The sequence below is a fragment of the Podarcis erhardii genome (assembly GCF_964252035.2).
Source record: "Podarcis erhardii genome assembly, chromosome: 6".
Taxonomy (NCBI): domain Eukaryota; kingdom Metazoa; phylum Chordata; class Lepidosauria; order Squamata; family Lacertidae; genus Podarcis; species Podarcis erhardii.
The window spans coordinates 62,057,587-62,084,790 of NC_138510.1; the positions used below are offsets into that span (position 1 = coordinate 62,057,587).

Below are 27,204 nucleotides of genomic sequence, written 5' to 3' on the forward strand. Positions count from 1 at the left end.
GTAAGTATAAAGCTTTTGAAGCCTAGAATACACCCATGCTTAACTGCCTGCTGCTCTTCTGCATTTAAATAGAATCTTCTGATGTGAGAAGCATAAAGAAAAAAATAATTTATAATTCCCACTTAGTTCCCTAATTCCAGAAAACCAAATTCTATAAGACCTTCAGGTGAATTTAGCATTTCTAAGATAAGAGGCAAATTTGCATGATCAAATCTTGGTTTAATGATACAGGGATGATATTCTTTAAATATTTAATGGCCTGTTTGTTCTCTCTTAGCAAGTTACAGACAGGGAGACAAGCCTGAGAAACGGTAAACCACTACGGTACTTTACAGTAAGATAAATGTACTCATGACTCAGCGAAGATCAGAAGTGCTTTGAGCACCTTCAAAACATATCACAGCACTCTGGAAAATTCCTTGCCCTGCTCCCCAACAGCATCAGCTACGAGCTCAAGGAAGAGAGCTGACCTTGTATGTGATGAACACCACTTTGGAGACAGTGTAAATGTTCAGAAATGCAGTGCAAAATAGATGAACCCAAACTCTTATTGGAGCCAGGCCAGTCTCTCATTGTGCAGATGAGCACCTTTGAAGCCCTCCCCTGCTCCCAGTGGGGAGGGACAGGGTCCTGGGAGCCTCCAATTTCTGCTGGCTGCTCAAGCCCTGGCTACCTAAACCAGCCAAAATTTATTGACCCTTTTTCTAAGTGTTTTGCTAGAATACTTGGCATGCCACCAGGATCAAGCTGCATGTGATTTAAAAGTCAAAAGAATGACAAATCCCTGAAAAAGCCAAATAACATATAAATGAGATTTGGACACTTTAAACCTTAATAGGATTTGGGCACTTTGGCCTCAGTCCTAAACCACTTTTACCCTTCATTGGGCTCCATCCAATATATTCCACTATTAATAGCTTGAAGAGGAAGACAAAAATTCTGGACATAATTACAAGAAAAAAATATTCCTCACAAACTAAATAAACTTTAAACCCAAATAAACTGAGTATTGGGTCAAGTTCCATTTATGAATGGAATGTCTACCAATTGCAGGATTTAATTTTTAGATGTACTGAATATCTGATTCAATAAATAAACAAACAAGCAAGCTCAGTGCCTTTTGCAAGACAGACCATATTGCAAGGTTATCTGTTGCCAGGACTTTTTGAATTTGGCATTCCAAAGCGTAAATTTCAATGTCAGATTCTTCATCCAAAATATATTGTGCATGATAGTACAATACTCATATTTTAAAAGTTTATATATATACACCATCATAATGGGTAGTTTTTCTGTATTTAGACATAGCGTATGCTTACAAACAACACAGTGAAAGCATTAGTGCCATGGTGGTGGTTGGTTTCATGAAACAGAGAGCACCTGAGAAAAAAATCCTACATAAAGGCTGATGCAGTGTTCATGTACTTGACATGCCATGCTCCCCATAGGATTCTTAAAGAAGTCTAAATGCCATGCTTTGCATCAGCTGCCAATCAAAGGATCAATACACATAGTGATAAAACCATTATCAAAAAATGGCATCTCCATACGGTACGGGTCGACTATATGTATGTATCCCACATTACATTGTCCACGGACCAAGAGGACTGCAGAATCATCAAGGCCTTTGTCACTGTTTTGCTTTATACTTATAATCAAAAGCACCATGCACTGGTACACTGTTATAACCACTACTGTCTTCCAATTTTAATTGCATTATGCACATAGTGTCATGTGACGTCTTTTGCATTTTACCTGTTATGATACACAACAGCTGTATATGCTTCTTTTGAAAATTCAGCACAGCTGGATTTTCCAAATATTACCTGCAAAAGGAAATAAAACAAGACAATTTAACATTGCTTTTGAGTTCTAGAAGTTAGGCTAAGAGCCAAGAGCCTTTACCAACATCAGTGAAATGTCGGTCAATTTTGCCAAGGCAAAATGAACACCAGAACCTCTACTGGTAAAATTACATTTTATATACCGGTAATTATGATGCACATCAGTTTAAACAATGATTACAAATGGAAATCGGGCAGGAGGTGATTTGGCTGGAATGCTGGTTGCTACAATTTCATGAGAGAGGCGATTCCATTTCTCTGCTGCACATTAAGCAATGTTGGTTGTATGAGCATTGTAGAAAAGAAATGGCAAGAACTACATAAGCACAAGCCCAAATGCACCATGAAGTTTGAAAGGTTAGATTAGGCTTGCGTAGGGGCTCATGATTGTGGCTATCCATAAAGGAGTTTTCTCAGCAATGGCCACTCAATTGTGAGACTGTCCAGTTGAGGGTCCTTTACAATGTATAAAAGACCTTTGAAGACAGCTCTTTCCTCACCAGCTGTTAGTGGGTAACATTGTCTTGAGGATTTTGTGCTGTGGGTCCTTGGATTTTAATGCTGCTTTTCTCATTTGAAATGCATGGAGCATATGTTTCTCCAATTCTTATATTTTATTTGTATATTCTAATGTGTGTAAAACAATCTTAGATGCTGTGGAAGCCACTCTGTAGTGAAGACTTCTAAAAAAGTGGGGTATAAATTTATTCAATTAGTAAATAAATTAGAGGAAACAACATGTCATAAAATAACATGTCATAAATATTTAAATTTAATATGAACTGTGCTATATTTCTGTTGGGCTTGCAGAAAGGATAGGAAGCAACACTGAGTCCAAAGCAGACTGCTCAGGCTAGATCCACAGAACACCACATGTAGCACACACCCAACACATGAAAAACAATTGAGGCACCAAAGTCAAAAGCAAACACACACACACACACACACACACACCCCATACCGGCATTGCGTTACTTGGATCCTCTCCAAACATAAATTGGACTTTTACAGTGATGTTCCGAGCAGATCCTTGACGGTTGGCAAAGTTAAGGCTTTGAGGATAGACATACAGAAGGTTTCTGTAAAAAAAATAAATGAATATTACATAATGAATACTGCATCATACAATAATGAAGATATACCAAAGTGTCTTGGGCATCAGTTATAAACTACTGGAGCAATGTAGCAGTGTGTTGTGTGAGGCCAACGATGCACATTATTGCATCTTTTCTGCCTGCTTTCTTACACTTCTGAAACATAAAAAATGCAAAGAGAAATCATGTAAGAGAAGTAGCCTGCAAACAGCAAAGGAAAACGAGAGTCAGAATGCATTATTTCTCAATATATCTTTGCCCATTTTGACATGACGCATCTACGTTTTACCATTTGGCTTTTCACAAACTCCCAAAAACAAAACATCACTGGGTCACTTGCTACAGATCCTCCACCAATGGTTTGGCATATACTATATTCAAGGCATAGACAAACTTTGCCCTCCAGATATTTTGGGACTACAACTTCCATCATCCCTAGCTAACAGGACCAGTGGTCAGGGATGTTGGGAGTTGTAGTCCCAAAACATCTGGAGGGCCGAGTTTGCCTACGCTTGCCATATTCCATATTCCACTGAGCCACAACTTCCCTGACTCACCACGACGCTCCATTCTCAATGGGTTGCTTCCAATGGCTCATATTCTCCAAACAGACAGAATCTCCCTCTGTCAGAGGAAGGAACCTTCTGTTGTCAGTAGCAGACATACCTTCGAATCAAACCCAATAGATTTTGCATTTTTCTTGTGCTACACAGAATGGTGGACTACAGAGCCACATTATCTTTCTGCATTCCATACACTGCAGCAAGCTGAAGTGAGCAGATAGGGCATTCTTTCTGTTTCAAAGGAAGACCTTCATGCTGAATTAAGCGCCGGAATTTCATCCCCATTGGTCCTCTGGCTTAATCAATGTTCTCTTTATTATTTCTGCAGGCGGCTGCTGAAATACTTCTTTTTCCTCCTTTTTTGTGGCTCTCCTAAATTACCTCATTCTGGCATGAATACATTTGCTCCTCAACGTGCTTTTTCAAATAAAAATGGATATGAAAATTTACTTTAAAATGTTCTTTTCTCATAAAACTTTCATTAAGTGTTATTAGTAGCTTAAGAGAGGGATTTAAATGTATTTGCGAAGCCAAGCTGTGTGATCCCTATATTAAGAACAGTGTTCTTCTGGGGACTCATATTGGTACTGGCCATTAAAAAAAAAAAGGACTTATGCCCTTTGCACTCTTCTTTGGTGATATTTTCTCTTAAGTACAGGTGAGGAACCTTTCTATCCAAAGCGAAACTGTTTTGGTTAGAAGGTTAAAAGTTTCTCCTTCTGTTCAACATGCATCTATTTGCTTTAAAAAGCTCAGCAAACAGAATCCTGGCCCGGGGTTGACAGTGTTGCAAGAGGAAAAGAAATGAAGAGTTAAAACCCCACAACTTGCATCCAATAGGACAAATGCCATCATACTTTCTCGTGACGATCCTGGAAGTGATCTTCTTTCTCCCTTCCAGGCTATGTCTCTTTCCTTGTCTCTGCAGTGAATTATCTCTTTAAAACCCTACACTCTTCATATAGCATTCTGCCAGCGCATGGTATATTTTGTCATAGGTATGACCTTCTTATAGTGTACTCCTACACATGAATTTTTCAGAGTCTTATAAATCCCTTACAGCTTTATATCCCCTTTGGGGTTCAATGGTGTCCTAAAGTATGGAGGAAATCATTTCTGTTTGGATAACATGGTGGCCCCCTTCCTAATTTGCATATACTCTCCCTTTTCAGCCTTTATTATGATCCACACGGATGCCAACCACCAAGAAGGAATGATGGCCCAAGCAAGGAGAGATCAGTAGTTCCAGGCTCCCCAGGCAGCCAGGGCAAAACAAGGCTATGCATCGTTGAAGGAGATCAAAGTGGAGGTACAGTACTCCTATAGCTGAGGCCAAAACATGCAAGTTGTCTCAGCAAGGTCCTTGAGCAACTGGTCAAATTTTATAGGAGGGCTAGGTAGTCACTGACTAGAAGCCTCACCACTTAAGTACTGCCTCCAGCTGATCTCTCCTCACAGCTGATCAAAAAAAAGTCCCTGTCATAAATGGCTAGTCAGGTTGGTTTGTCTGTTTCGATGTCCAAAAAGCCTAACGAGGACACAGGTTACACTCATTTAAGTTTAATGATCAACTACCTCAACTTGACTTTTCAGGTCTGAGCAGCACATATTTATAGGCAAACTAAGTTGCAAGGACTATCACATAGAAAGGCTAACAGCAGCTTGGAAAAGCTTTTCTTTTCCAAAGGCTATCATAAGCAGAAAGAAAATGAAAATAATACTAGTATTACTCTTCGTAATTTCTCTAGTTGCTGCAACTAGACTAGATGGAGATGAGTTTTCCTTTGTACCAGAATCTCCTGAGCCAAGGTTTGCTATGTTACATGATGTGCAATTACTAGCCAACGGGCTGCTCCAGCTTGGGCGTGGCCTTAAAGACTTTGCCATCAAGACCAAAGGCCAGATGGATGACATCTTTCAGAAACTTCACCTTTTCGACCAATCTTTTAATGAGATCTCGAAACAAGCCAATGAGATAAAAGAAGACGAGGAACAGCTAAAAAACACTACTTCCATGTTGCAAGTCAATAACGAAGAGATAAGGAACATCTCTGTGGAGCTGAATTCCAAGATAGAAATACTTTCACGGGAGAAGATTCAACTTCAGGATAAAGTAGGGAAGCTGGAAGAAAAAATAACCAAATTGTTTCAGACCCAGACTGAAAATCAGGAGCCTGACGAAATTGCATCACTTAAAGTAAGTAGCAGGTATGGAATAGATTTAATATTGCCAAAGTTACCTGAAATGGTTTCCAGACTACTGATGGAATCCCAAGCTCCAAAGTCAATTATGACCTTGTTGCACTAATATCAGTGATGTAAAATATACTTTATCTAGCAGCTGTTTCATACAGTTTCACTTTGTTTCCAGCGATAAGTAAAATTAAGATGCTAAAACGTTTTAAAAAATTAAGACGCTAAATTAGATCACTCTTTGGGGAAGGAATAGCCAAAACTTCCTTTGCAAATAATAATAATAATAATAATAATAATAATAATAATAATAATAATAATAATAATTTATTATTTGTACCCCGCCCATCTGGCTGGGTTTCCCCAGCCACTCTGGGCGGCTTCCATAAAAACCAGAAATACATTAAAATATCACAGATTAAAAACTTCCCTGAACAGGGCTGCCTTAAGATGTCTTCTGAATGTCAGGTAGTTATTTATCGCTTTGACATCTGATGGGAGGACGTTCCACAAGGCGGGTGCCACTACCGAGAAGGCCCTCTGCCTGGTTCCCTGTAGCTTTGCTTCTCGTAATGAGGGAACCGCCAGAAGGCCCTCGGCGCTGGACCTCAGCGTCCGGGCAGAACGATGGGGGTGGAGACGCTCCTTCAGGTATATTGGGCCGAGGCCGTTTAGGGCTTTAAAGGTCAACACCAGCACTTTGAATTGTGCTCGGAAACGTACTGGGAGCCAATGTAGGTCTTTCAAGACCGGTGTTATGTGGTCTCGGCGGCTGCCCCCAGTCACCAGTCTAGCTGCCGCATTCTGGATTAGTTGTAGTTTCCGAGTCACCTTCAAAGGTAGCCCCACGTAGAGCGCATTGCAGTAGTCCAAGCGGGAGATAACTAGAGCATGCACCACTCTGGCGAGACAGTCCGCGGGCAGGTAGGGTCTCAGCCTGCGTACCAGGTGGAGTTGGTAGACAGCTGCCCTGGATACAGAATTGACCTGCGCCTCCATGGACAGCTGTGAGTCCAAAATGACTCCCAGGCTGCGCACCTGGTCCTTCAGGGGCACAGTTACCCCATTCAGGACCAGGGAGTCCTCCACACCAGCCCGCCCCCTGTCCCCCCAAAACAGTACTTCTGTCTTGTCAGGATTCAACCTCAATCCATTAGCCGCCATCCATCCTCCAACCGCCTCCAGGCACTCACACAGGACCTTCACCGCCTTCACTGGTTCTGATTTGAAAGAGAGGTAGAGCTGGGTATCATCTGCATATTGATGGACACCCAGTCCAAACCCCCTGATGATCTCTCCCAGCGGCTTCATATAGATGTTAAAAAGCATGGGGGAGAGGACGGAACCCTGAGGCACCCACAAGTGAGGGCCCAGGGGTCTGAACACTCATCCCCCACCACCACTTTCTGAACACGGCCCAGGAGGAAGGAGCGAAACCACTGTATAACAGTGCCCCCAGCTCCCAGCCCCTCTAGACGGTCCAGAAGGATGTTATGGTCGATTGTATCAAAGGCCGCTGAGAGATCCAGCAGAACTAGGAAACAGCTCTCACCTTTGTCCCTAGCTCGCCGGAGATCATCAACCAGCGCGACCAAGGCAGTTTCAGTCCCATGATGAGGCCTGAATCCCGATTGGAAGGGATCCAAATGGTCCGCATCCTCCAGGCGTGCCTGGAGTTGTTCAGCAACCACGCGCTCAATCACCTTGCCCAAGAATGGAAGATTTGAGACTGGGCGATAGTTGGCCATACTGGCCGGGTCTAAAGATGGTTTTTTAAGAAGCGGTTTGATGACCGCCTCTTTCAGCGGATCTGGGAATGCTCCCTCACAGAGAGAAGCATTCACCACCCCGCAGAGCCCATCGCCCAGCCCTTCCCGGCTTGCTTTTATTAGCCAGGATGGGCAAGGATCCAGGAGACAGGTGGTTGGTTTCACGCGTCCAAGCAGCCTGTCCACATCCTCGGGGGTAATGGATTGAAATAGATTCCATGCAACTTGACCAGACAGAGCTCTAGCACTCTCCCGCCCCAGCCCTGCTCCCACGGTGGTGTCTAGCTCCTTCCGAATATGAGTGATTTTATCTGCAAAAAACTTTGCAAAATCAGGTCAATTTGTGTTCAGGTACAATTTGTACAGTACAGTATAGGAAAATGTTCTGATGCCTTAGAGCAGTACTCTCCAGATGTTGCTAGACATCACCTTGACTACTGGCTATGCTTGCTGGGGCTGATGGCAGTTAGGAGACCAACAATATCTGCAGGCACCATGTTGGATACCCCTGCTATGATGATAATCATTTTATTATTTATACCCCACCCATCTGGCTGGGCTTTACAGTGCAAACATTTTCCAGTGCAAACTACCCTTGTTTATGCACAGGAATGTTTTCTACTTCAAACATTTCCAGGAAAGCCACATCACTGCATTCTGAGGAATGAAATGAACGTAGTTATCAAGAAAGTAACAACTGGTTCTTTACTGTAAATTTGTTCCTAATTTAATCCACGGAATATCTAGAGAACTAAACAATGGCTCACGTATGCTCTGTGCTTTACCAAAAAGCAACCACAACGAGATGAATTATTTTAACAAAAGCCAGGGATGGTCAGTGTTCTAAACATGTAAGCCATATGCTTTTGCACCTAGAATTTTTTTTCTGAACAGTCCATAAAGGAGGATAATCAGAGTACCCTGGGTGGCTGGAACCGCTTCCCTTTCATAACATAAGACTATGACATAGGAAAGGCTCATTTATTTTAAAATATTTGTACTTTTCACAGCTTGTCCTTACAAAATTTAAAACAGACTGCTGCTTTAAAAATAATAATTCCACAATCAACACAACGAGTAACTTAGCTGCAATTGATAATGTATCAACCAAGTGCCAAAAGCAACATCATCAAAGCGGCAAAAGATCATGAAATAATCTAAGCAAAAAGCCTAGAAAAATGAAATGGTGTTCAGCTGCTGCCCAAACAATAAAAGCACAAGCACAAAGCATACATTTTTTGGGCAGGATGTCTCCAAGATATGGCAAAACTACTAAGAGCAGATGGAGCAGGGCCTCTCTGATGACAGTTCACCGAGTTACTTTGTACAAGATGGTCAGGTTTGTATGATTTGTTGCTGAAGTAGAAGGAAGTGGCTTATGAATTCAGCCAGCCAGCCAGGGGAAAGGAAATAGAAGACAATCAGGACTCAAAGGCTAGGAATGAATTAAGAGTTTCTCCATGATGGCCAGCAGTGGTGTACACACCAGTACGAGAAGGGTGCATCAGGTGTATTTGCACTGGGATTCTCAAAGACTGAATTCCTTAAACTTCCCTTTGGATATCCAAAGGTCCTTTCCAGCTAAATGACTGCTTTTTTAGGGGGTGAGATGGGGTTGGATGCCAAAACAGATAATAAAAGCAAGTCCCAGTCACCAGACAGCAGCTTTGCTTCAGTTCCAAGAAACCAGCTCTTAATCCATTGCTTTTTTAGGGCAGAGTACAGGATCCATAGATTATGAAGCAAAACAGGATTGTTGCATGATTTGACTATACAAAACCATCCCTCCAAATAAGATTGAGGATATACCTTCTACTTCTGTTTAGCATGGTAAGACAACAGCCTTTGGTGAAATTGGCTTGCACTGAGAGGTGCCCTTCTCCTAGCAGAAAGCCTCCTGCAAGGACCCTAAATCCAAAGAAGCTCTTCTATCAGTAATATTTTACACAAAATCTCTTCTTGTAGCCTACTAGAGCACATATGGGACGTGGGTGATACTGTGGTCTAAACCACAGAGCCTAGGGCTTGCCGAGCAAAAGGTGAGCGGTTCGAATCCCCGCGACAGGGTGAGCTCCCATTGCTCGGTCCCAGCTCCTGCCCCCTAGCACTTCGAAAGCACGTCAAGTGCAAGTAGATAAATAGGTACTGCTCCAGCCGGAAGGTAAACGGCGTTTCCGTGTGCTGCTCTGGTTCGCCAGAAGCGGCTTAGTCATGCTGGCCACATGACCCGGAAGCTGTCTGCGAACAAACGCCAGCTCCCTAGGCCTACAGAGCGAGATGAGAGCGCAACCCCAGAGTCGTCTGCGATGGACCTAACGGTCAGGGGTACCTTTACCTTTAGAGCACATATACTACAAATCCAAATCAGGGGTGGAAAACCTGCAACCCTTCAGATGTTGGTGAACTTACTCACCAACCGCTTTGAGGGGTTTTTCTACAATAAAGCAGTATATACATTTTATGAAATAAACTCCAACATCCCCTAGCCACAGCCAGCATGGCTGATGCAAGTTGTAGTCCACCAAAATCTGGAAGGCCACAAATTCCCTATTCCTGGCCTGGATCGTCTGTTCTCTGCATATTTCTCATGCTGTAAAACACTGACTCCACATTGAAATACATCAGCCAGAGCTTGATCAAGAGTTCATGGACCTGCACTATTAAGTGTTCTCCTTCTGCTTCATGGTCCTTTGAAACCAAGCCACTGTTTATGCTCTCCATGCAGAACTTTGTCGAGCAGCAGGACAACCACCTCAGATCCCTTCTCAAAAGAGTTCAAGCGCAGCATGTTCAAATTGGCAAACAACAAGAACAAATAGAAGACCTGGAAGAGAAGGTAACATTGCTGCTTTACCAATGGCCTCCTCCAAATGAGGGCAGTCTTTTCAGGGACATTAGGTGATTTTTGAGACAGCTGGGAACTGAGAAAGAGGTAAAGAGTGCAGAAATTGGGAGAAATAAAGAACTAATGGAAAAAGTGCAAACTACTGAATAAATAGCAAAGTGGACAGGGAATAACTCATCTTACACGATGATTTAATAATTTCAATACATTTCCATCATGCTCTAAGATAATTTGTGGACACTATGTGTCTTCGCTGTGTATTCCCAATGTAGCTCCAGGATTGGAATGGAAAAATAACATTTCCTTGTTGTATTTCAACTTGAAAAATTCCAAAAACACCTCCTTCAGCTAACGATCTTTACCACTCTTGTGGTAAAAGAAATTGGGCATGCCCCACACATGACTGTAGAAAGGTACTGGGGAGGGGGAATGCTTCATTCTCAGGAATTCTCTTGTAAAGATAAGAGGTCTCTACCATCAGTAAACCACTTCTCCCCATTTTGTTATCTCAATATACCTGAGCTCCAAAATATCAGTAGATGAATGATGAACTTTATTAACAAAAAACAGACTAATAATAATAATAATAATAATAATTCTCTGCCCCCCAGCTAAGCAGCCCTGGTTTTCAAGACAACACACAGACTTTATTCCCCTCGAGAGAAGAAAATGAAACAAGGCAAACTAAACTTAATACAACAGCTAAAGTTCAAGATTACAAAGGTAACTGCCCCTGTGGAAGAAGAAGGAAACAAGTAATCCTTGTGTACACTGTCATCTGTGAACACTGTTCTAGTATACATTTTTCTATGGGTATACATCTTTGAATGCCACACTGTTAAATTCTCTTTATTACTGTTGTTGGAAAAACAAGTGTGGCCTTCCACAACATGTTGCAGTGTATCCTCCCTCCGAAAAAGGAAAGCTCCTATTCAAGCTTCCAGTCATCCATTTCCTACAAGTAGGACATTCTACTCTTTCTCCTCCCCACTCAATTATTTTTTCAACTGTCGCTGTTCATTCTGTTGTTAACGAACATGCTCATTTGGCTGCTTTGATGGCATTTGTCCATTTAGGTTTGTTTTATTTTTAAAAGCTTATTTCTGCAAGCCACAAGTTTTCCCCAAGCATGCCAATACTGCCTTCTTGCAGCCATTTTGTTTACCATTTTGTCAGCGCTCACCAACTGGATGGGATAATGTGACATATTAAAAATAGTAACAATCAAAGGAATGATTCACAGCATTCTTTAATACAATATCATCACCCAAGTCCCTGCCACAATACTGAGTGCATTTCAGTGTGCCTTAAACTCACCCCGAACAACTTTAGTCATGCATTTGTAACTTTTAAAATCTTGCTGTTCTTAGGAAATGCTACTGATTGCATGTGGATATACAGCAGAGGTGAAAGATCTAGTGGCATTTATTCTATTAAGCCCAGAGGATCTGAGGCTTTTAATGTCTACTGTGAAATCAAAGCAGGTAAGTCCAGCTACACCAGGGACCATCTAATTCTCCTGCTAAAAATCATTATGGACTTCATTTTCTGCCCTGAATGGTGTTAAGTGTTCCATTAGTGAAACATAGGAAGTTACCTTATATTGAGTCAGACTATTGGCCCATCTAGCTCAGTATCAGTTTAACTATAGTTGGTCAATAGTTAACTAGGATTACCAAATAAAAAAATGGTGTAGTCAGTAGGATCAGTTATTTATGTTCCAACTGGGTCAGATGAGGATGCCACGACTAAACAATCATCACAACTAAAGCTCTTCCAGCAGTGGACAAATGGCATGGACAACTTTCACACCCATGCATGAAAATTCCCATGGGAGTAAATTCAATGAATACTTTACAAATATTGTGTGTGCGTGCATGTGCACACCTGTTTTTTTTCTATATTTAACTGCATTAAAAAGCATTCATGGGGGACACAATATGAACTGGGCCTATGTCTGCTGCAGTCCAAAACTAGAGGGGGGGGCCAATAAAGCAGGTAGTATTTATAGTTTATTTATCTTTTTTCATACACAGAAAGTGCATGGACAGTTATTCAAAACAGATCTGATGGATCACTAGATTTCAACCAAACCTGGGAGAACTATATGAATGGATTCGGCAACCTGGATGGTAAATACATTCTCTTACATTTCCCTAAATAAGTATTTTTATGTGCTAAAATAGTAGTTGACTGTGGTTTATGCAAACATCAACACATTAAAGTAAGTGAAAAATACCTATTGGGAGAATAAAGGATGATTCACATTTGCTATTTTGGACGTGTTTTAAACAGGTTAGCTTTCTTCACCCCCATTGTTTTGGTATGAATTGGTGCACAGTGAAGGAGAAGGAGGCACTTTTTAGGTGTCTAAAATACTGTATTAAAGTACTAAAGATCTGTAAACATAGCAATGCAGATGAAAAGATATTTCTATATCTCAATGTTTTCTGCGGAAAATATTGGACCAAATGAGGCCAGAAAATACTCAAGAACCCTTACAGCATATTAGAATTAAACTTCATAATATACAGTAAAAAGTTGCCATGTAGTGACTGATACAACAGGCAGTTTTCATGCATATCACACGATGAATAGCACTGGGTCAACATAAGCTCAATGGGTTTCCGCTGAAACAAAATCCTGGTTTCTAAACTTAACCAGCCAATCATCCCATCAGAGGACCAGGCAGAAAGAAACCACCCTTATTTGCACTGGTTAATCATCCACTTGGGACACCAAGGTGCAGGCTAACAGACACATCATCCAGCACACTTTGCTAAAGGTATGTTCCAAGCTGCTTCTACAGAGGTGCTAAAGGAGGGCAAGAATTGAAGTGGCAACCCTGTTTGGCCACCAGGACAGGGAGCAACATATATTAGCAATTATCCTGAAATCACATAGTGAAGTCCTGAAATATTTTGGACCATAAGTAGTTTAATTGGCTTCATTATCATTACTTGCAAAACCATAATTTCAAGACTGCAAAGTCAATTTTATACACCTGGAGCCTAATCTGGTGCACTAGTGGAAGCCAGTGAAAGAACTCATGGTGCAATGGGCCTCCTACTCCTCAATCTCCTGGGGGGGGGCAGGAGAAGTCCCAGAACAGTGTGCAAGCAGAGGAGAGGGGAGATTCTGCCTGGAATGCAGATACGTTTGCGCTTACAGAACAGTTGTAACAGCATGGTCTTCAATTCCACCCCTAGCATCTAGGGATGTGTCAAAACATCTATTCTTCTATTACTTACATGAAGTTGAATAATACAGAGTCAAATCACTGGCCCATCCAGCAATGGCTCTCCAAGATCTCAGGCAAAGAGCCATTTTCTACTATTGCCATCCAAGATCCTTGTAACTAAAAACTCCTGAGGACTGAACTCAGGATGTTAGAGATGCTAAGGAAATGCTGTTATCAGTAAATTGTGGGGTTTTCTAGCTGTTATTTGATATGTAAAGCAGACATGTCTAACATCAAAGACTCTCTTCTTAAACCAGAGTGCTATTGGATTCCGACCAAATGTTACTGGATTCCAACTCCCATCAGTCCCAGACATCATCCAGCAACATCTGGAGGATCAGGGGTTTCCCACCCCTGCCTTAAAATTCATTACATAGAAAATATTTCCACAAAATGTGGCCCACCATGAGTTTGATGGTTTGCAGTTCACTTGAACTCATGGACAGTTTGTTCCAAAGAGAGGTAGGGGAAATCCAAATAAATTTAGCATGTGCGACACTGCAAAAATGTCTGAACGATCACAAGGTCTTCTTAAGGAAAAACTGCACATGTAGATTAGCTCAAAAAGTTAAGTGCCATCTCCCCATTTCCTCCCAGCTGGGACCTGTGTTATATAATTTGCATTGAAGACACAAACAATCTCTGTGCAATTTCATTTCCTCCTAATAGCTACAAATTGTTTTGGCATTCCCATAGCTTGTTACGGGTATTTTCAGTCCTTCTTATATTAATTGGAAACTATGGTAGCTCTATTTATGACATGAGATTGGATTGTCTATGGTGTATGAAAGTCCCCACAACAATATTGTTCTCAATATGATATTTTGCATTTTTTGTTTTTACAATAATGGTCTTCATTAAAAAATACTTATGCCTCCTATATAAAGTTCAAGCACCTGGTTCACATGACACAGGAAGCCAAGCTGTGGTTCAAGAGTGAATCTTCCTTTTAAAAAAAAAGAGTTCATAAGGTGAAGATTTCAATACTTTTGAAATCAGAGCTTTAAGAAACGCTGACTTGGGGAGAAAGTTGATAATACTTTCCCACAGCAGCAAAATCAAAGTTGAAACTGAAATTTCATCATTACATTGTATAAAGTTTGCCTGGTGGTGAAATCTGAAACATAAATGCAAAATCACATGTTTGTTTTAAAAAGGTACATTTTATCTTTTCCGCTATTTCTTGCTCAAATGTCCTCTCATTTACCTTTGCCAACTTGGAATGACTCCATTGGCCCAACTTTAGTGAAAAAATGCCTTAATGTAGTTATTCTGGAAAAAAGGTAGAAGAAAATACAACTATTTTTTAAAAGTAGAATCCAATGTGCACTTACTTCTAAGAAAACATGCTTAGTTTTGCACTCCATGTAATTCACTTAGAATGTTCAATTTAAATGTGCTGTGGTAAATGACACTACCTAAATGCCTATTAAGAGTGCATTCCTTTCTCATGGCTGACACTCCATTTCCACTGCAATTAAATTTTATATATGCCACTTGCTTCACTTATCAGAGAGATTCATTCACACACTTTTGTTAAGTATGCCTTGCATTATCCCTGGCCGACTCTGGCAAGCTGCAAAGTTCCATTCCGTTCATATTTAGTTTTAGTTTCCTGTTTTAATTGATCATTAGTGCATAATCTAAAAGTTGTAAACAAAAAAGAGATATCTCCAAGAGAGATTATCTGAAAAGTTCAAGGGTTCCCAAGACTCAGGTTGTCTGCTTAATTAACCGAATTAGTAACTTTAACTTGCTTATGTCTTGCCATCAGCCTACCCTAATAGTTCAGTCTGTGCAACTTGTATTTTCAGGAGAATTTTGGCTGGGCCTACAAAAGATCTATTCCATTGTAAACCAAGGTGACCACATCCTGCGTATTGAGCTGGAAGACTCAAGAGCTAACCAACGTTATATTGAATACACATTCACAATGGGAGGTTCAGAAACAGACTACACTGCTCTTCTCTCCAGGATTACTGGGAATATCCCTAATGTTCTGCCTGAACAGAAAGAAGTGAAGTTCTCTACAAAAGATCACAACAGCAACACTGAAAGAAAAGTCAACTGTCCAGAAAACAATTCAGGTAGTCTTTTTTGTACAAGCTGCTGCTTTAGTTTTTCTCATAAATCGGGGGGGGGGGGAGGGGAATACATTGTGGAAGATATAGCTGAAACTTTGTCTACAAAACTTATATATTCCCTGTTCTGAAAAATGAAGCATTAGGAACCAGAAGCAAATTCTGAAGAACAACTGGGTATGTTGGGTGAGGGACTGCACATCTAAGTGATCAATCATGTTTAGAAACAAACTTATCTGCACTCGGAAAGCTAGCATGTCATAGACACTATAACTTTTTTGCCCCAATATGGTATTTTATAAATGTCTATTTAATATGGAGGAGTATCCAGTTGTGTAATTTTCCACATGCATTCTGTACTATCTTGGAAGGCTACATCTCATCAATCTCTGAACATGTGAATCACCCTCTAGAGCAAGGATGGATAAGGTGTGGCCCTCCAGATGTTGGTGTAACTCCCATCCTCTCTAATGGCCATGCTGGCTGGGGCTGCTGGGTGTTGGAGACCAACAACATCTGCAGTAGCACAGGTTGCCCCATCCTTGCTCTAGAGTTTCTCTCCCATATATTTCTAGTCCCTAACTGAACATCAGGCAGAACTTTAGGAAACAGAAATAGAACTAAAAAGTGAAGTGATCTGGCAAAGATCTAAAAAGGGAGCACGTAGCACACAGGAATAACAAACTGGTGACATGATTTCCTGTAGAGCACCTCTAAGTAAATCCCCAAGAAGTGCTGGTATTCTATGCACTTTCTCCATAAACCGGGCAAAAATGTTATTCTGAAATACCCTTTTCTGCCCCCTCCAATGTGGAAAATTCAAATTTGCAGCATGAATCAGTAAGTTATTTTAATTCATTTGCAGTTCAATCCTATTTATTTTACTTCCTCTAATAAATGTAGATAACTATGAAACTGTATAAAGTTCACTTCTGAGTGTCAGTTTTACAGAGAATATAAGTGTTTGAGATAGATAGGAGTGCTGTGGGGGGTTAAAAATCTGACACTGGGTAAGTAAGTTAAAATAGAATGACTTCTTTTTTAAAAAAGGGAGGTGGGGGCAGGGGCCATTGTATGCAGAAGATACCAGGTTCAATCCCTGGCATTTCCAGGTAGAGCTGAGAATATCTCCTACTGAAACGCTGGAGAGGCAATGCCAATGTAGACAACTCAGCATAGGGCAGCTTCCTATGTTCCTAGAGAGAGGGGTGGTGGACATTGAGGATTTGTGACCCAATCTGGAGGATGGTACGACAAGCTTCATAGAGGTACAGTTCTTCCAAGTTCCCTTCCTCCCGATAAGCAACTCCTTATACCAGGCAGCTAGCTACTGTTGATGCTACCAAGGATTTTGAGAAGTGACATCAAACACGGCATGAGAAGAAATGTGAGAAATCCTCCTCCACACATGGAAGCCACTTCTGGTGCCTAAAGGGGGTCTATGAACCACACCCTTAGTCCATATGATTGTACTACAGTGTTGTCGCTATCAATTAAATGGTGCTTATAATTTCATCTTCAGGTGGTTGGTGGCATACGGCATGTGAAGAAACAAACTTGAATGGAAAATATATCAAATCAAGTTCAAGAGGAAAACTGGAAAGGAAAAAGAGAGTGCTCTATTGGAAGCCTCAGAAAGGAAGGCCCTATTTTATCAAATCAACCAAACTGATGATACATTCTACAGATTTTGAAAATTTTGACTGAGCATCACCATTTTGGAGTCTACCTAATAAAGCACATTATACCTTTGTCAGAGCCAAGTGAAGGCACTTTTCAGTACTCAGGCGAAAGAATTCTATTGTACCTTAATGATATATTTTGTTTCTGTGGCCACCATATACAAAAACACAGTATGGTCAAACGATGGGCTGAGTAATGGAAACGGACAAATGCAGCCAGTTTTTTAGGATTGTTGCTGGTTCTAGAAACCCACGGCTAGCAAGCTTTCCTTAGCTTTCCTAAGCATAGCTATATCTGAAGATGTTTACCATACCAATGGGAAGGAAGAAGGGAAGGGAAAAGCTTGCCCCAGGTAGGGCTTCAGCTTCCCTACCTTCGCTCCTTTCTCTCAGCAGCAGAACTTGTACTACAAGGGAGTCAGGAGAAGCCAACATTGCAGGGAAGAAGCATGGCAAGGAGAAATCTTGGGGCAGAAAGGAAATATGATGCACAGGACAGCAGCTCACCAGCCCACCTGGTTTTAGTAGCCTGGCCCAGCCTGTATACCATAGAAGAGAATTCAGCCACTTCATTTTGATGGCAGAAAATAAGCTACTGCTTTCAGGAAACATTTAGGGGATCATAACCTACTACCATGGATATCAATGTCACCATAGGCATGGGGGAAGGCTTTGCCCTTTAGAGGAAAATGTCACTGTTCTCTGTTCAAATCAGCAGCTTTCATGGATCTCTATTGAATGAAATAAACAGGGTGCAATGCAGTTCACAGCTTAGGGGGAGCAAGACCTGTCTCTCTGAATGAAAGCTGAAGTCGTTTGTATGAAGAAGAACAGACATGCTTTTTACTACACAACACTTGTGACCTACTATAGCTGGTACACACCTCTACCTATATAAGAGATTCCACTGAACTGGATGGCACAAAATAAATCGGCTCCATTCTGTGGAGTGTAAAATTTGATTCTTGCCTAGTAGCTGCTTCCACCCTAGTGACCTAGAAAAGTGCACCCCCTTAGCTTCTTCTCTATAGAAGAATGTCTGCCATTCACCCCTCCAGAATTTAGGACACCACTATGGTGATCGTAGCCTCCCACAATTCCTTGCACTAGCCTCTGCTGAGAGAAGGGAAAGGAAATGACGCCACTTGCACATCAAGCTAAGCCAAGTGGACAAGAATCAATGAGCTCGAGTAAAGTATTAGGGTTGTGTTCTCCCCTTTCCTCTTACCATGTAGTTGGGAGGACTTCAGTCAGGTTTAATTTCTCTTTTACATGTTACGCTTAATGCATGGCATGCAGCTGTGTCTGTTTCTTCTTCTTTTGAAATCTAGTATTTAACCCTTTGAATTTCATTGCTGAAAACACAGTAAAGAATCTCTCACAGCTGGTGTGGAGTACCTCAAATAAAGTGTCATATTGCATATTCATATTAGATCTGCTGCAGGCCTCAAAGCTTTGAAAATCTTTACGCTCATCCTCTGCTTGGCTCAATGACATTTTCTAAATAAACAAATCTGCTATCATTTACATTAGCAAACTCATGACCCATTTCTAATAATAAGGAATTTTTCACTTTTTAGTAATGTAACATAAGGATCCACATCCATCACTTTTAGAAATAGATTTCCCTCTTCAGTGGCCCACCACCTCTCCAAGAAAAAGCAAAGTATCTTTCATCCCAGTTATATAACAAGGCACTGTGTAAAGATTACATGACTGTATTATACATATATTATTTGGTAGCACCGTGTCCTTGGGAAGACTTTTACCTGCCTTGATTTATTGCACACTCCCTGATGGTTGGCTGACCACAATTATTATCCCTCTGCCCTAATCCCTAAAAATATACTTAGTTGAAAAGAGACATGGAATTGCCTTCCAAATTCTCTTCCTGATTTGGCATTGAAGTTAATTAAATTTCTCCTTGAGAAACAAGAAATTTGGCCTGTTCCCAGAAGAACAGTCAGGTTTTAGAGAAAGCTGTTTCTGCGGTAAAAGAATTTTCAGTTATTCATACGTGATGGCTAAATACAGTTTTCAGAAATATAACTCTTTCCAGCCTTCATCTATTAAAAAAAATTAAGACTCTCCACATAAAACCAAATTTGGGAGAAATCACTTTTCAGCTCAGTTAAGCTGTTGAGGGTTGTTGCCTTTTTTGGGGGGGGGGGCCTAGAGTTTTGTGCTGCAGTAAATCAGATTTGGAGAACCTCTTCGATTCCAACTTCCAATATTGTTAGACTCCCAATTTCCATTGGGCCAGTCAGGATGACCAATGGTCAGGAATAATGTTATGTATTTATATTGGTTCTTATATTGTAAACCACCCTGTGATCTTTGGATATCATCCCAATGTAAAGAGACAATTTAGATGGTGTAACTTCACAGTGCCTAACAAACTGAAGTTCAGTCTTGATTTTTATAGCATCAATAACCAAAATGGATGGTGGCATGCCATGAAACCATGTGCTTTACCCTGCTTTTATGATATACCTCCATCCAGGTATTCTTGCAAATTCTCACAAAAAATGGTCAGACCAGACCAGACCATGGAGACATATCCTATGTGCCAGTGACTAAATGTGCAAGTGGTTAAATGTGAATCAGGCCTTAGTTTTCTTATTACAAGCAGTTCCCCAAATGAGAAAAGCTGCTTCAGACTACCCTAGCACTAGATTAGCTAAACAGAAGACAGAAGGACTTCCAGGGAAGGAGTCAGATGATTGCGGAGTGTATTGATTCTGAAAGTTTGGTGGGGAGCAACTGGGAAAGGAAAGAAGGGCTCTTCAAGGTGGAATCAGATACTTGTCTAGAGAGCTAATATATTGGGAAGGAAATGTCCATATTACACAGCATTATAGATACTACTTGAAGGAAAGAGATCAATGTCCATATTTTCATATAAACTATCAAGTGGAATACAGTAGTTTTATGCCAAACAATCCAACATCTATTCCACCACTGCAAGGGTTGACACCTGAAAGGGACTCTCAGGATCTATTTATGGACTCTTCTATAATGCAATCCTAAGCACATTTATATGGCAGCTAAGGTATGTATTCAAAGCAGCATTAAGTAACCTCCCATGAGTGTAAGTAATTCCACTTGTGCAACGGGACTGTCCTCCACTCCCCCCCCCCGCCCGCATGCCCCCTAAAACTGTTCTGGGGATTTCTCCAACCCTCTGGGGCAGATTTGGGGAGAGTGGTGACACACATGGGGGGGGAGAAGGAGAGACAAGCGTAAATCCTTATGCTGGTGAGACAATTACTTAGCCCTGCACTAGTTACAAGCCTGTGTCCTTATGGATTCAACAGGGCTTATTTCCAGATAAGAGCATAAGATTGTAGCCACAGGCAGATAAATTAGGAATCTGGATGAATTGTTAAAATATAAAATTCTAAACAGCAATTATGAGAACATGACAGATAAAATTTAGAATTAAACAAAGCAAAGATGAATACAACACTAGGAGAACATTCCTAGTAATAGGAATTGAAAGACTTAGGGCATCTACATTTATTTCATTTTTTACCGGATTGTATGAACAACAGGGGGACGCGGGTGGCGCTGTGGGTAAAACCTCAGCGCCTAGGACTTGCCGATCGTATGGTCGGCGGTTCAAATCCCTGCGGCGGGGTGAGCTCCCGTCATTCGGTCCCAGCTCCTGCCCACCTAGCAGTTCGAAAGCACTCTTAAGTGCAAGTAGATAAATAGGGACCGCTTTATAGCAGGAAGGTAAACGGCGTTTCCGTGTGCTGTGTTGGCGCAGGCTCGCCACAGCAGCTTTGTCACGCTGGCCACGTGACCCGGAAGTGTCTTCGGTCAGCGCTGGCTCCCGGCCTCTTAAGCGCACAACCCCAGAGTCGGACACGACTGGCCCGTACGGGCAGGGGTACCTCTACCTTTACCTTATGAACAACAGGATAACAACCAACTAGTATATCTCATGTAATCCTCTGAATATGCACTAAACTAAGAACTGGTGACTCTAATCAGCTTCCAGAAATATGAAAACAAAATCCAGAGGATACAGGCTATTGTGGATTTACTAAATGAGAAATTAAAAAGCTTCCCCTGAAGACTCTTTGTTCTCTGAGCAATTCCCTGATTACTGAAAGTGTGATTATCCTGAACAGACTCATCAATCTCTGTGTGATCTGCCTCAATCACTGCATCTGGGTGAAAGAGAGTACCATGCACTGTGTGAACTAATTAAAATCTAAATTCCACTTTTACCTGTATGTTGTATTTGGAATATAAACATCCCTTGCAGGAAACTCCAGGATCTCTCTTGTTGGTCGTACTCTGCTATCAGGGTAAAGTTTGACTTGCAGCAACTCTGGCGTTAGACAGTAATGTGGGTTTTCTGGGGCTGGAGAAATGTCTATCTTCAATTGAGCTATGAAGAAAAATTAGCAGTATAACCAATCTGGTAAGCAACCATTTGCCTGGCTGCCCATGATGAGTAACAATCATAACCAGGTGGGGAATCAGGAAAACTTTACAAAATATGGTTGTTTTTTCCTTTTAGCCACCAAGTTCTAATGTTGCTTTGCATAGGTAGGCAGGCATCATGATATAGTGACAGTGTTGGGATAATATAGTGTTATCGTTTGTGTGTGTAGTGTTAACATAACAATTTTGCTGCTTAATCACTTAAAAAATATGCAACTTCTAGTTACTAAGTAGAGCTACTGCTTTGGAAAACAAGAAAATAATGTTAACACTCTTCTTTTTATTTATTTATTTTAAAAGCGTACCTTTAAATATTTTCTTCTTCTGCATTAAAAAAGTAAGTTTCGCTCTTTCTGAAAGACCACTTGCTCATGTATGTTTTAATAGCAAAACAGGTAGCTGCCTTATGTCGAGTCCATTAGCAGCCTGTCTGATCACTGGTCTATCTAGCAGCCTGCCACAGCCAGGTGCTAAGTCAGGAAGAAGAGCAGAAATAACTTTCCAAGATCAACACCCAGCCTTGTGTCAAAAGGTTAGTAAAATTGTTTTAAGATCTGATCAGTTTGGGGGCTTTACTTGTAATACCTATTTGAGTTTAATAGTCAAAAGGCAAGAAAGTAAATATTCACAATTCTTTTCCAAAAGAAAGAATTTGGCGTGATAGCAAACAATATACTGGAAGGTTAGGATTGTCAATCCCCAGAAGGGGTTTTACTTGCTTAAAGCACTGTTGGAAAAATAACTGCTGCTATCAAGAATGACTCATAAGGCCTCTCAGACTTTGTTGCTCCTGGTGGCCGAAATCTGAGTCATTCAGATAAAAAAAACAACAACAAAAACAAGGGAGCCAGCCACATAAACAACAGTTTCAGAGGAATAGTGGGGAAAAACGAGATTAATTTGTAATATTACTTTTCTAGTTCAGCACTGATGAGCTATGGAAAAATAAGGAATTAGCTCTCTGTCCAATGTTTGAATCTCATGGAAGCTACTCATGTGTTATAAAATGGTTTACTGGACCCACATACAGTACTGTTACTGAAAAACAAAATACTTAAGCAGATACAAAAACAAAATTGAAGCCATAGTTTAGTGGCTACTAAACTAAAAAAGGCCTCAGCCTTCTCAGAAAGATCATCAAAATACCTGTGATAGGCCTCAACCTCCGTAGAACAGAAGATGGCCTTCTCATATCCGCAAGAAACTTATACAGGTCTTCATCACTCAGGCGGTCACCTTCCTATTGTTAATTAAAAATAAAAGCATGCAGTAACTTTCAACTGTGTTCTTAGGTAGAAAAAACCTTTCCTTTTGCATTCTTTATTGCCTTTCATTATATTCCAAGGTTTCAAAGAACTGTCTTTATAATCAAATAACCACTAAAGTGTTATGTTTGTGATGAATTGTTTAAATAGCACTTCTCTGTTTTAAATTATAACATATTCATAGCTAGATGAGATTCTCTTTTTAATTGCAATCAGGAGTAATTACAGTAAGCCTCCAATATATATATAAAAAAGGCCAGAATGATTTCAGGATAGAGGGAACCACTAATGCTCATTTTATTCTCATTTTATAAGTTAAGCAAGGCATATAGCTCTGACTTCTTTGTTCAACTGATCAGAGCAACTTTCCTTTGACTTAGTAGTTATACTCTTATCTGACCAGGAAGAACATCAGAACCAGAGCCTACAAATGCACTGCAGAGACTCTAGCAGCAAAACTAAACTACAGTATTTCTTCCTTTACATTGCAATAATCAGACCGCATTACAGAAAGATTTCACTGGGTGTTCACTGAGACTGCACTGGAGTAAGTGGCCTTAAAAGCTGCAGTATGATATCCATCTTGATTGAAGGTAAGAACACCAACAGTTTTGCTACAGGCGTTTCGTACCCCCTTTGCACGTGAATCATAGGGGAAGGGCCACAGCTCTCTGCTTTGCATGCAGTAGGTCCCAGTTTCAAGCCCCAGTATCTCCAGGTAAGCCTGGTAATGTCCTTTGGAGAGCAGCTGCCAGCTAGTGTAGACCATATGGAGGTAGATGGACCACTAGTATGAAGGCAGCTTCCTATGTGTTCTACACGTAGAAAGGATTTATGCTACTAAAGTCCACCTCAAGGTTATGCAGCTTCCCCTGGCCCCATCCTATGTTAATTGTTGATGTCTGTAGGCAACAGCTTACATGGGTAGACCTCTATGCAAGCTGTGGCCGTGCGCAACTGGGCTTCCCTTGCAGACATCCACACCTAACACATGAATGTTATGGTAGGGCCAAGGACCAAGACGAACTCATGGCTGGGCCGTGGAGCCCTTTCTATGCATGAAATCTGTTTTCTAGAGACCAGTGCATCCAATCTGCATCCAATCTGTTTTCTAGAGACCGGCGCAAAGTGGCAAACTTAAGTGATAATAATGAAGGGCTGCGGTTCCTAGGTTGCTGGGCAGAAATATCTACTCTACCCTTCTCATCAGAAATGAGCTTGTGTCACACTGCCCTGAACCACTGCAGCTTATGCTAGTCAAGTTGCTAATTAGTTTGCTATTTGCTAGTAATGGGAAAATTACCCACAGTGTGAACAATTTCATTTCCTGCAACCTAGACAGTTCACATTATTAAAGTGGATTTCCAGTATAATGCACTGTTTAGGGATGGTGGGAATTAGAATATAATGCTGAGAATATACAATTTAGGTCAAATGTAGTTACTTCAGCAGCTAGCCAGAGTGCTAGTTAAGTAAAAGAAGAAAAATAAAAACCTTGGTTGATATATACTTTATTTAACAGTTGCCAACATAACCTTGGTTTTAAAATACGGTATTCTCAGTTAATATAGAAACAGTTTTGAAAATTGCACCTGAACTTTCAACTAGAAACACACACAAATATTCTTGATTTATCTTTCTTAATCCTAGCATTCAGCTTATGGGAATCCTGACCTGACCCAGAATCTCCAAGTCCTTGTTTTATAAATCTCTTAATCTGCCTCCTTGCAAAACCCAAGGTGTAGTGGGAGTATTAATCTGGGCTTTTTTCAGATCAGTAGACCAAGGTGCTGACCACCTTTGCTGGTATTGACATAAAGAAGCACCAATTTCGCATAATCTATGCAAAGCCTATCTAAATTGTCCTGAATTTTTGTGAAGTGAGCTGGCATATCTTCTTCTGATACCCTTTACTTGTTGTCCATAACATGTGGTTTGAATTTACCTATAAATGTAATTTACCTGTAACATGTGGTTCAAATTTATCTGTAACACTGGTTGCACCAGTGTTAGAAACTGAGATGTGAAAGCTAGGAACTAAATAGCACTTTAAACCTAGGTTATGGGCACAACAACAGGATGTCTAGGTACTTTTTTTATAACAAGAATACAAAGCTGAAAACGAATGAACTGCAGCTAAAATATTGTGTTCATTTTTCACATGGTCTAGTCCTTCCCCTGCTCACTCCCCTAATATTCTTAAGAGGGTTTCTTCTTCAGTCTTCAGAAAGTAGCTAGAAGTGGGGAGGCAGAAAAAGGTCCTCCTTTCCTTCCATTCTGCAGTTTAAATCTAAAATATTAGACATAGTACTGCACCCAGAGATCAGAAACTGCTCGCACTAATGAAATTTCCTGTCGCAAAATGCACCTAGAACAATGGGAGTTTCAAGCACTGCTTTGCACCAGCCCAAGAACCCGACTAAGGGATTCACTGACCCTGGTCATAAACTTCTCTTATTTATTTTGGATTTTTAGCTTGCCCATTCTGAAAGCTCAGTGTTACTAAACGTGCTGCTATAAAATAGCTGAATTGTAATACAATGCGAGATGCAAAAAACTTGCAATTTAAAAACATACTGCATCTAGCACAGAGCATTACAACTTCTACAAGCAGGAGAAAAATCAATAAGTGGTATTCCATGACCATCAGCAATTTTCAAGTGGTTCACAAAGAGAAAAGTTTGGGAACCACTGGTCTAGGGCTAAAAACTCCCGTGCCAATCCCTAAAGTGTGAAGACAGTGATGTAATGTTACCGTGAGAATGAATCGTGTAATACCTGTTTAAAGAAGTTTGTCACCGTGAGGGTAGCTGGTCTAAAGTTAGTCAGGTTGCAGGCCTCATCCCCACTCGTTGTCCTTTCCAAGGAACGTCTGCCGACGATGCTAGAATTCCTCCTCTCTGACCACGACCCTTTGCGTTCTTTAAGAAAGAAAGCAGGAAAAAACCAGAGCCAAAATAAAGTCAAAGAACTACATTTGTTTTAGGAGGCAGCATGTGAAGAGAACGGCAGTTGCTTGAAATCATGAGAAAGGAAAGATGGAATGGGTGGTTAATGCTAAGACAATCGCACTCCTGAGGCATTAGGAAACAATGAAGCACAGCTGAATACCTCTGCTCCTCTCACATCAACCATACCCCAGTGCCTTGTGCCTATTATGAAAGTCTTTATCATGTGGAGAATTATGTTTTTCTCCTACTGCAAAAAATGATGAAGTTGGCAGTTTTGGGAGGGTGGAGGGGATGAGGAAGATGCTGAACAGTGGTTTCAGATGAGCTGAGCGGCTCAGAACGATTAATCCACTCCTTTGGAAAATGCTCATCAGCCTGAAACACTCTCTCAGACTTAGTTCTAGAGAGCATAACAGATGGTTTACGAGGAAAATCCTTGAAAGATAAACCTATTTGTTATTACAGGCTTGTCCTTTTTCCTTTCACCCCGTTACCGAGGCTTGGGCAAGCGAAAAAATAGGCAAAGCAAGCTGATAAACACATATTGTGCACCAGGCCCAATACAAACCCTGAGGCGTTAAAAAAACACAAAACCAAAGTACTGTATTTTTCGCTCTATAAGACGCAACAGACCACAAGACGCACCTAGTTTTTGGAGGAGGAAAACAAGAAAAAAAACATTCTGAATCTCAGAAGCCAGAACAGCAAGAGGGATGGCTGCGTAGTGAAAGCAGCGATCCCTCTTGCTGTTCTGGCTTCTGGGATAGCTGTGCAGCCTGCATTTTCTCCATAAGACACACACACACATTTCCCCTTACTTTTTAGGAGGGAAAAAGTGAGTCTTATAGAGCAAAAAATACGGTAACTATTTTGTTGGATCAGAGTAGTGATCCATCGAAAATGTGGCATCCTTTCTCCAAGGCCTGAGTGAAATTCAAGGTGCCACAAAGATGGGGCAAAATAGGGGAGGCGAATGGCAATCCAGGAAAAGCTTTTACTGAAGCAGCAGCTTTAAACAAAACTTTAAAAGAGATAGCAAGAAAGCATGATGGATAAATAAGAGAAGGCTGTAGAAGATACATAGAGCAGCATGGCAGAAGAATGGGACAAGGAAGGAGAGGCGCTGAAAGCAGCAGAGAACATTAGCCCCTGACATTAGAGAAGACTAAAAAGTTAGGAATGGCACACATAATACCATCTTCTATAGAACTGTACCAC

The 27,204-nt window shown here is 41.0% G+C and overlaps 2 protein-coding genes across 14 annotated transcripts in view; one reads left to right on the forward strand and one right to left on the reverse strand.

The window, feature by feature from the left end:
• DOCK7 (dedicator of cytokinesis 7) overlaps positions 1-27,204 on the reverse strand; it is a 110,941-nt gene that overhangs the window by 45,274 nt on the left and 38,463 nt on the right. For all 13 annotated transcript variants that reach the window (XM_081867106.1, XM_081867102.1, XM_081867099.1 and 10 more), the window contains exons 12-16: positions 25,814-25,956; positions 22,917-23,010; positions 21,552-21,714; positions 2,806-2,923; positions 1,756-1,826 (exon numbers count right to left, since the gene is read on the reverse strand). In XM_081867106.1, coding sequence (XP_081723232.1) covers positions 1,756-1,826; positions 2,806-2,923; positions 21,552-21,714; positions 22,917-23,010; positions 25,814-25,956 — 589 coding nt within the window. The remainder of the gene's footprint in view (positions 1-1,755; positions 1,827-2,805; positions 2,924-21,551; positions 21,715-22,916; positions 23,011-25,813; positions 25,957-27,204) is intronic.
• Positions 5,135-17,388, forward strand: ANGPTL3 (angiopoietin like 3). Its single transcript, XM_081867253.1, has 7 exons — positions 5,135-5,698; positions 10,189-10,299; positions 10,920-11,031; positions 11,679-11,792; positions 12,345-12,440; positions 15,364-15,636; positions 17,153-17,388. Exons 1-7 carry the CDS (start codon positions 5,210-5,212, stop codon positions 17,335-17,337), a joined length of 1,380 nt encoding a protein of 459 aa, XP_081723379.1. The 5' UTR covers positions 5,135-5,209; the 3' UTR covers positions 17,338-17,388.

Excerpts from the sequence above, each read along its gene's own strand:
- ANGPTL3 (XM_081867253.1), top strand. The coding sequence starts at position 5,210 with ATGAAAATAATACTAGTATTACTCTTCGTAATTTCTCTAGTTGCTGCA. Across the intron at positions 11,032-11,678 it reads TAAAGTTCAAGATTACAAAG|GAAATGCTACTGATTGCATG; the intron begins GTAACTGCCCCT and ends TGCTGTTCTTAG. Across the intron at positions 15,637-17,152 it reads CTGTCCAGAAAACAATTCAG|GTGGTTGGTGGCATACGGCA; the intron begins GTAGTCTTTTTT and ends TTTCATCTTCAG.